At 41.8% G+C, this 10,679-nt stretch overlaps 1 protein-coding gene across 1 annotated transcript in view; it reads right to left on the bottom strand.

Moving 5' to 3' along the window:
- Positions 1–4,822: 4,822 nt before the first annotated feature.
- The window catches only part of ssh3 (slingshot protein phosphatase 3), a 33,355-nt gene continuing 27,498 nt past the window's right edge, over positions 4,823–10,679 (bottom strand). Inside the window, exons 10-14 of the mRNA XM_008111308.3 lie at positions 9,563–9,609; positions 9,134–9,280; positions 7,793–7,993; positions 6,359–6,794; positions 4,823–5,873 (exon numbers count right to left, since the gene is read on the bottom strand). Of these exons, the coding sequence (XP_008109515.2) occupies positions 5,373–5,873; positions 6,359–6,794; positions 7,793–7,993; positions 9,134–9,280; positions 9,563–9,609 (1,332 nt within the window). The 3' untranslated portion in view covers positions 4,823–5,372. The remainder of the gene's footprint in view (positions 5,874–6,358; positions 6,795–7,792; positions 7,994–9,133; positions 9,281–9,562; positions 9,610–10,679) is intronic.

Below are 10,679 nucleotides of genomic sequence, written 5' to 3'. Positions count from 1 at the left end.
GTGACCTAGAGCAGTCTTTGATGATCTCCCATTTAAGTGGGAGATCAAGAGACATCACATCCTACCTGATCTTTCAAGATCAGATAGGATGTGATGTCTCTAGGGTATTATAATGAAACGGGGGGACACTATTTTCTCCTTGAATTTCTTGTAGGGCAAAGGAGGTGGAGCGAGTGTAACTTCACATAAGACTTCTATAAAATTGGGTTCGTGTCACATTCAAGCCCAGTGAGTTATTTAAAAAAGAAACACTGAAGCACACAGAATCAAAGCTCCTCGCAAGATCATGACACATCCAGGCGTCTCCTGGGTAACATCTTTGTAGACTGCTGATTCTCTCACACCAGAAGCGACTTGCAAACCAGCTGATTCCTAATCCATCTAAAACACAGGCATGTGCTTTTCACCTTAAGAACAGACAAGCATCTCGAGCTCTGAGGATTACCTGGGAAGAAATCCCACTGGAGCACTGCAGCACACCAAAATACCTGGGCTGGAAGTGTTGCATGAGAAAACCACCCCCAGGTCCTTGGGATGTCTAGTTTATCTGGGCCAGGTCCCCACTCACTGAAGTTATTGCGCCAAAATGCTAATGTGTGTGTATGCGTAAAGAAATCCTTGCAAAAGTTAGTTTGCAAGGGAACTCTGCAAAGGGAGCTCAGCTCTTTGCAGAGAAGCCACGCCTAAAACAATGTATCGTTTTGAGAGCAGGTGGCTCAGATTGTCAGTTGGGATTTGAGCTTGCTGGGAGAACACAGGAAAAAGAAGGCTCTCTAATAGCTACGGTCAAGTAGCTGATTTAATATGCTATGCTACCGTGTTTCCCTGAAAATAAGACAGTGTCTTATATTAATTTTTGCTCCCAAAGATGGTCTAGGTCTTATTTTCAGGGGATGTCTTATTTTTCCATGAAGAAGAATTCACATTTATTGTTGAACAAAAAAAAATCATTTATTATATATTGTATAGTAGTTGTCATCACAAACCAGCATAACCAGACAAACTGTGAATCCTATCAAGAATTTCTTGTTACTACCATTATTTCCATGTACAACAATCTATGGTACATACATTTACCGATCCTGCATGCTCTGGTGTTCTGTTTGCCAGGGGCTGGGCATGCTTCCAAACAAAACCTTTGCTAGGTCTTACTTTCGGGGGAGGCCTTATATTTAGCAACTCAGCAAAACTTCTACTAGGTCTTATTTTCTGGGGATGTCTTATTTTAGGGGAAACAGGGTATATATATATTGATGCTGATTGATTAGTTATTGATCTTATGCAACTACATGGACATTGTACGATTGCAGAACTGTTTTGTATTTCAACTCAACAAGCAAGAGTAAAGTTTCCTTTGTTCATTTCAATTCCTCTGCCTGGTCTGAGTCTTTTGCACATGGTGTTATCTGGATGCTACTGATTCCGCTATACTCTCACCTGGCAACAGAAGTCTCCTTTGTTTCTTTTTTTTTCTCCTTCTCCCTACTTTCCTTCCTCTCTTCCTCCTTCCCTTCCTTTCTTTCTCCTTTCCTCACTCTTTTCCTTCCTTTCCCTTTTTCTTCCTTCCTCACTCCCCCCCCTTTCCTCCTTTTCTTCCACTTTGCCTACCTTCCTTCCCCTTTTTCCTCTGAGAAGCCTGGCTTGTTAAAGGTACTTTGGGAAACTATGTCTCTCATGTATGTAATTTGCTCTAAATGTTCCACGCTTTTTCTATGTGTTCCTATTTTGCCTATATGTTGTGTTAACCTAATGTTTTATGCTCCTGAGATCCCCATTCCTTCCCTTTGTGGGAAACCTTGTTCCTGAACCCAAAGATGTCTTGCATCCCACACAATTGCATAGCCTGGGGGAAAGAAACCAAGCTGGGAATTTCCTCATCCATTTCCAGCCTCACCCATCTCTTGGACTTTACCTGGACATTGCAACACAATAGCATACCTGGGCAGGGCAATCACCTCTTCCTGCCCCCCTGGGGAAGAACCAATTTCACCACCTGCGCCTTTGATGAACGGGACCGCCCGCATCGAAAGGAAAATCTGCATGTCTACAGCCAACCAGGTCCCAGGTTCAAATCCCGGGAATGGAATGAGCGCCCACTGCTAGCCCCAGCTCCTGCCAACCTAGCAGTTCGAAAACATGCAAATGTGAGTAGATAAATAGGTACCGCTCCGGCGGGAAGGTAACGGCGCTCCATGCAGTCATGCCGGCCACATGACCTTGGAGGTGTCTACGGACAACGCCGGCTCTTCGGCTTAGAAATGGAGATGAGCACCAACCCCCTGAGTCGGTTACAACTGGACAACATCAGGGGAAAACCTTTACCTTTTTACAGCCAACCCATCCTCTGTCATTTTTGCATGATTGTATTAATATACAATGGCACGACGAGATGCAGAGCCAATCCTAAGAAATGGGGCTACAAAGTGGAGTCTGCGACATGCGAGTGTGGGGAAGAGCAAACCACAAACCGCTTACTACAATGCGGTCTGAATCCTGCCACATGCACAATGGAGGACCTTCTTGCAGCAAAGCCAGAGGCACTCCAAGTGGCCAGATTCTGGTCAAATGCTATTTAGTCAAGTTTTTAACTTTGTTTGTGTTTCTAAATACATTACAACTGTATCCACAGTTTCACTTCTGATATGAATCAAAACCAAACTTTGCCATCCTAAACCGGACAATTTCGAATGTCACCCAAGTATTAACTTTTGTCAAAACCGGTCCCCAATGTGAAGAAAAAAACTGAATATCGAAATCTAAAGTTCTTGGAATATATATGAAGTAGTTGACAGATTTCAAAACTTTATTTTTATTTTAGCACCATTAGATTTGGTGAGTCTATGATCAGGTATGCTGATTTGTAGCACAATAAGCAAACGTTTTAAATTATTTTATCTTCTCATAGATCTCTCCCTCAAACTATGCAGCAATTCAGTCATTCTTTTCTAAAACCTTTAACCCTTGTTGGCTCCCACCAACAGAAAAGAGACAGCTATGTCAAGTTCTCATGAGAAAGTAAAAGAATGTTAATACTACATTGAAGGTCTCATAATCTTTTAATTGTTTATTGTTCCTCTATTCAAGCTTTCGTAAATAAACCCTGCTTAATTCATGTAGTCAGGCATTTGTTGTTGTGGCTTTGTGTGAATCTCAGCCAAGCATCATTCAGAGGAAGTTTGTTACCAAACTTTCAGGTTATTTATTTTTTTTGATTATCACCTATTCTTGTTCCCTGTGCTCTCCATAGATGAAACTCAACTCCCTAAACTGTTGTAGCCCTCAAATAAATAATATGGGATATTTTAGCAACTAGCTGCTAGCAGGTCTTTCATTAGGGACAACAGAGCAACTACTTTTGGCCAACAGATATTTGTGGGAAGCAGAAGTAGCAGTGCCCTAATTCTTTCTATATGAACTCAAACTCTGGTTGTTTTCTGTTGGGAAGAGATACCCTTGTTTATTTAAATTAAGTCAGGCAAGCCCTGAGGGCCTGGAATCTATGTTGCTACATATTGCCCCAGGGTTGGCTCCCAAATGGCAAATTATGCTACCAAATCTCTGTACACGTGTGTTATAATTTCACAGTACATTTTAACCTTCCTCAGCTGTTTTAGGCCAGAAAAATAACAGAAAATGGTTTCTTATTTTAAAGGTGTTTTTTTTCTGGCCTAAAGGGGATTGGAATTACATTTAAATTATTAATTACACTACAATATGCCATCTTGTGGCTAAAAATGAGAGGTCCTGTAGAGCACTGCTTCTTAAACTGTGGCTCCCAACCCTAAATGGGTGTCTCCTTTGTTCAATGTTCGCGTCACAGTAATAGGTTTCTGAACCTAATAGGTTGGCAACAGTAATAGATTTCTGAATGCCACCCATTTACACAAATCTGTTAGTGATGACTTGCAGAAAATACTTCACAGAAAGAAAAAAATCAGCTTGTTTAGCAAGCCTTGCAAATGCTGATTTATTATCAATAAGTGTTTGATTTTTATACCTACAGTAGAGTCTCACTTATCCAAGACTTGCTTATCCAAGCCTCTGGATTATCCAAGCCATTTTTGTAGTCAATGTTTTCAATATATCGTGATATTTTGGTGCTAAATTCGTAAATACAGTAATTACAACATAACATTACTATGTGTTGAACTACTTTTCTGTCAAATTTGTTGTATAACATGATGTTTTGGTGCTTAATTTGTAAAATCATAACCTAATTTGATGTTTAATAGATTTTTCCTTAATCCCTCCTTATTATCCAACATATTCGCTTATCCAAGCTTCTGCCGGCCCGTTTAGCTTGGATAAGTGAGACTCTACTGTATTTTATTTATCTATATACCCAGCATCATGAAAAAAAAATCTCTGACCAACAGGGGTTGTGAATGGAAAAGGTTAAGAAACTATTATAGAGCAGCAGAGCCTATGTACTGTAATTCATTGTCTCTTGTCCAAAGTGAACATACTGATGTCAGAAATTGTGTTGGATATTACACTACCAGAACTGGAGTAAGATTCAACTTCCAGTCAAATTCAATTTTGTAAGTGAAGTGGGGAGCAGGTATCATTTTGTCATCGGCCCCATGCAGAAAAGGATTTTACCTCAGCCCTGCCTTTCTATATCTTCACATGACAGATAAAGCAACTGCTCTGTTTGCTTATAGTGGCAAACCAAAAAGCAGAAAGCTATCCTTAATACCTTCAGAGGTTTCCAGCATTCTGTCTGGAGGAAGAACAGCTATTCTTTCTCTCCCCCTACTCATGGAGGTCTATTGAATATGAGGTATTTTGGAGAAAAAGACAAGACTAGCACTCCAACAAATGGAAAGTGAGGGAATACTTTTATTTTCAGACTAAGCAAAATTGGCTATGGTATAGTGTTTGTGCAAAAATAAAGAATGGCAATTTGTTCCCCAGCTGGATCACAGTGAAAGGCTGTTGCCCTGGTCTTGCTCCTGCAAGCTTAGTGGCAACCAAAGCAAGTTTAAGGAATAAGTAGAACTGCCCTGCTGTATAGAACATGGGTTTATGAAGGCTTCAGAGTTATCAGAAAGTTTGAAACAGTGGACGGAATGAAGTTGCGCAAAAACACTGGTTTTCCACCCTGCCAGTGCTGCCTATCAACCCTGGAAAGAAGAGATGGGTTTGTGAAGCAGTTCAAGTCTCCCAAAGAGATGCTCCCTTTCCACTTTTGTCCTCCTTGTGCTTCCTCTAAGGCAGTATTTTGAAGGTGCCCTCTGTCAGGCTGTCACTAATGCTTAAGCAGAAGGAGGATGCCTCTGTGACAACAAATGCACCTCTGTGCTGCCTCTGGGATTCATGGATGAATCCACTTAATCATAGCAGAAGGGAGAAAGGCAAGGAACTCTACTTCATCCTGAGCTGGGGTCCATGTCAACACTGGTCTGGCGTACCACCCTCCGTGTCCTGGCGCAGGGCAGGGAACTTGTGGCAGTATTTTTTCCAGGTTGGGACTCTTTTGAAGAAGACAATTGAATCTTGTGAGGGCTGTCAGGATCTGTCTGTCTCTCAAACTCTTTGGTCCGACTCACTACCAAGGCAGCATCTGCCAGCTGAGCCACAGAGAGACGATGCTGCAAGGCAGGTCTACGGCCAGAAGGAGCATCGCCCTCCATGCGCCCAACAACTTTACGCACCTTGCCTGGTGCTGGGTGGTAGGAGAGCTGCTTGCAGAGCTGGGAATGGCCCTGAGGTGCCCTGCGTCCGCGTCGTCCAGGCCTGCAACCCTTTGTTCGCTCTCCTGTTGGCACAGAGCGTTTTGTTGTAGAGTCTTTTGGTGGCTTTACGTTATCCTCATTTGGGGGAATCTGCGGAGAGGTCACAGGGGTCTTCCTTTCAGGATGAAGAAATACCTGTTTGGAGAGGAACAAGTAAACTGATGGCTTCATCACACCAGTTTTTAAACAGTAGGTAAAGTGTTTGTGCCCAAGGTTGTTGCGCTCACTTTCAATCCTGTGGCTCTCTCCTGCAGAATTCTGGGGCTTGTAGTTTAGGTAAGATGAGGGTCTCAGGCTGAGAATTTCAAAGACTCCTCCCTAAATTACAAACCCCAGAATTCTGCAGGAGGCAGCCACAGGATTGAAATCAGATGCGAACACTTTAATTTTTAAAACGTTACTGTGATGAGGTCATGATTAACTGTAAGCTACTTGCTACATAGGATTACCATTTCATACAATATCTGCCACTCATCTTTTCATCACATTGTGTAACTTAGCCACTGGTACTTGTTCAGCAACTTACTTATGTAGCTTACTTATTTCTTTTATTGAACCCTTGACTCCATCACCCAAGGACTTCCCCTCTCTCATAAACTGGCTGACACTTGCCATCATACCTCTTCCTCAGTGGGACACTCTCCTGGTGTAGAGATGAGCTCCGGACTATCCATCTCACTGATGCTGCGCATGACTGCATAGAGGTTAATGCGCTCCCGTCTGCATGTGGCTGGCTTCTCGGGTATTCTTATGGTAGCAAGGTGTCTCCGTACCTCCTCGGCTCCTGAGTCATCTGATGCCCCAGGTTCCTCCATTGTCGCAAGGCCAAATTGGGAACCAACAGGGGGTTCCAGAGGATGGCTGGGTTCTTCAGGGGGCTCCCGCAAAGGCCGAAAGCAATACTGGGGGGTTGTCACTGTCTCTTCTGGTTCCTCGTCTGAGCTCAGAGTCTCATAGTCTGGGCTTCCTGAGGGATCACTGCTGACATCACTTATATCTGAAGAGCCTTCTGAATATGTGTCTCCTAGTTTTTGCTCCCATAGGCTGCTGTGTCGGCTGCAGAAAGGCAAAGATGGAAGAATGTGGCATAGGAGTGACAAGATTTCTTTATACACATTGACATAACAAAACAAATTTTAGGAAGGAATAAAGTCTTTAGTCACAGTGACAGCCACTGAAGTAAACCTATAATCATGATAGGTAAAGGTTTTCCCCTGACATTAAGTCTAGTCATGTCCATCTCTGAGGGTTGGTGCTCATCTCCATTTCTAAGCAGAAGAGCTGGTGTTGTCCATAGACACCTCCAAGGTCATGTGGCTGGCATGACTGCATGGAGTGCCATGACCTTCCCGCCAGAGCAGTACCTATTGATCTACTCACATTTGCATGTTTTTGAACATCTAGGTTGGCAAAAGCTTGGACTAACAGCAGTTCACCTGCTCCCCAGATTCGAACCACCAACCTTTCCAGTCAGCAAGTTCAACAGGTCAGCGGTTTAACCCGCTGTATGTAGCTTCTAAAGATCAGATGGGTGTTTACAAGCAACAGTAATCCCAAACAGCCCTTGAAAAACTCTAGAAGAGTTGTTTTGGTGTGGGCAACTGGGCTTGAAGAAACGGGGAGCGGGGGGAATGCAGAAGCCTTCTGCTGTTTTCTCACTACAAAATCTCCCCACCATACATGCACATACCAACACAAGCTTTTCTCCATTGATGTTTCATGAATGATTTGCTCTTGAACACAGATATTTACCAACTTGGGAGGAAAGGGAAAAGAGGATTCCTCACCACTGCTTCTTCTTTCTTCCCAATAGTTCATTTCCCATTTAAAATTAAGAGATTGGGCTGCTTTCAACACACTCTACACAGCATGTCAACATATTCTAAATAGCATGTGACATGTTGTCTGATCCTTGGACATTAGTAACAAACATAGCTTAGAAGATTAATGGTAGTACTACAAAGCTGCAGAGCATATCAGGTCATTTGCCCTTACCCACTCAACACACTCACTGATCAGATCATAACCTATTATTCTACTATTCTGTATGTTACCTGGCATCCAGAATGCCTTGGTAGAGCTCTAACTGCCTCATGAAGCCTGGGTTGGGGTGGACAATGGGTCGTCTCTCCCGGACATAGGAAAGGGCCTTTTCTAGTGACCAGCCATACTCCTTCATGGCATATGCAATCACTGTGGAGCCAGAGCGGCTTACACCCATCTTGCAATGCACCAGCACCCGGAAACCTTGGGCCCTGCAGAGGAGAATCTCAGATGTAAGCAAGGCCTAGAACAGATATAGAACGAGGCAATTACTTACAAAAGGTACAGACCAGCAGAGATTGAGAAAAAAATATGGTTCTGGACCACAACTCAAGTTTTTTGAACCTATGAGAGTTCATTACATTTTACTGACATTACAGTGTTTCATAGTGATCTTGGAAGTAAGCAACTCTGGTAGTTCATGCATTGGAGGACCAGCTTGGAAAAAGAAAGGTTAACAGTAAATATTTCTCCAGTAGTGATAAATGAACCAGTCGTGTAATGCTTTAAAGGTTGGACTATGACTGGAGACCATTGTTTGCATTCTTGTTCAGCCACAGAAACCCACCATGTGATCTTAGGCAAGATATACATTCTCAGCCCCAGATGAAGACAAAGACAAACTCTCTGATTAAATGTTGTCAAGAAAACCATATGAAGGGTTTGCTTTAGGGCTGCCACAAGCTGTAAACAATTTGAAGACACAGAACAACAACAAAAATACTCATGTAATGAAGAGACAGACGTATTTAATTTCTTGCTCTTACAGACACATTACTAACGCTGTCACATGTGGCTATTATAATTTGTCTTTCGTTGCAAACACTGCTCCCAGTCTTATGTGTCAAAAACAGCCCATGCAGCCTAAAGCTATAATTCAGTGATCCAAAATTAGTATCATATTGCAAACATTGTTCCCAGTTTCATATTGCAAACATTGTTCCCAGCCTTATGTGTCAAAAACAGCTTATGCAGCCTAAAGGTACAATTCAATGATCCAAAATTAGTATCATATTGTAGGAATAATTCCTATCACAGCCAGGAATGAACCATATTATTACCCACAAAAACATCCAGGAAGAGAGGAGGGAGTTCAACACTTTTGTCCTGTTTACTAAATTATCAAAACAGGATCTACATTTACATGGCACCTTTCAGGGAGTGACACTTTTCATGACTTGAAGTTTTCCTTTTCAGTTAAACCCAGTAGCCTATTTCCCATGCAGCACATGCAGTGTCGTTCTCTGGATTGGAACAATATTAATTAACCTCACTGGAATGCATTGGAGCAATGTTAATTAACCTCTTTGGAATTCATGTACATATCTTCCACATCAGTGCTCACTTCTCACCGGGCAGCTGAAATGAAGCTGTAGGAGTCCTTCCAGTGTGGCAGCAACTGTGAGGCCTCCTCATCATAGATCCGTATATTCATGTATGTGAACTGCTCTGGAAAGAAGTTGTCAATCTCACGAGTTACATTGAGGATGTGATTGACTCTGAAAGACACAACTGGGAATTAGCTCATACAGAAGTGTTTAGTTTTTTAATACAGCTTCTTCACACCAGTCTTTCTGATTCTCAATCTCCTAATTACCCCCATGGTGGTTATTCTATATCTAAGAGGGAAATCAAAACTTTCAGCAATTCTCCCTTCCAAGTGGAAAACAAGTCTGAAATGAGAGGCATAGTAGATAATTCCCTCAAAGTCCAAGTCTTCTAGATCCTGAAGGTGACAAACAGTACTGTTCTCTGAGTGGCATCTTGTACAGATCACATACCTGTTCCTTTGGAGCTCTTCAAGGTTGGATGCATTCCATTCAGAGCCCTGGTATAGAAATAGGTTGGGATAGGGGCAGAACACACAGTTCAGTCTCGGGCATGGGCACCATCAACATATATATACAAATGCACATATGTACACTTGTTCCACAATATACTGATTAAGCACCTTTAGCACCTGGCAATTCAAAACTTAACTACACATTTAGCAAAATAATGCAGGATGAAAGGTTCCTGCTTGGGATCTTTTATCTTGCAAGTGGGCACAGGTTGTAACTAAAGCAGACATCTAAATTTCCATTTACTTGGCCACCTGTGAATTGCCAGTAAGTGCAATGATGAGTAAACAGAACTTGGAAAAGTTACTGTTTGGGACCAGTGAACTGGGAAAATTGTGACAGCTATAGGCCAAAAAAGGTAATGCTTCCAATATTTGACCAAGTCACACACATTTGTAATACAGTAGAGTCTCACTTATCCAAGCATCGCTTATCCAAGCTTCTGGATAATCCAAGCCATTTTTGTAGTCAATGTTTTCAATATATTATGATATTTTGGTGCTAAAACCATAAATACAGTAATTACAACATAACATTAGTGCGTATTGAACTACTTTTTCTGTCAAATTTGTTGTATAACATGATGTTTTGGTGCTTAATTTGTAAAATCATAACCTAATTTGATGTTTAATAGGCTTTTCCTTAATCCCTCCTTATTATCCAAGATATTCGCTTATCCAAGCTTCTGGATAATCCAAGCCATTTTTGTAGTCAATGTTTTCAATATATTATGATATTTTGGTGCTAAAACCATAAATACAGTAATTACAACATAACATTAGTGCGTATTGAACTACTTTTTCTGTCAAATTTGTTGTATAACATGATGTTTTGGTGCTTAATTTGTAAAATCATAACCTAATTTGATGTTTAATAGGCTTTTCCTTAATCCCTCCTTATTATCCAAGATATTCGCTTATCCAAGCTTCTGCTGGCCCGTTTAGCTTGGATAAGTGAGACTCTACTGTACTGGCAAAGTTACATTTCATAAGACAATTCAAATAGCTGTGGATGTGTATCTGGGGCCTGGGGTGGGAAGCAGAGCTTTTTCCCAGTG

The sequence above is a fragment of the Anolis carolinensis genome, chromosome 1, assembly GCF_035594765.1.
Source record: "Anolis carolinensis isolate JA03-04 chromosome 1, rAnoCar3.1.pri, whole genome shotgun sequence".
Taxonomy (NCBI): domain Eukaryota; kingdom Metazoa; phylum Chordata; class Lepidosauria; order Squamata; family Dactyloidae; genus Anolis; species Anolis carolinensis.
The sequence above is the reverse complement of the archived record's forward strand: the minus strand, read 5'-3'. Positions and strand labels throughout refer to the sequence as shown.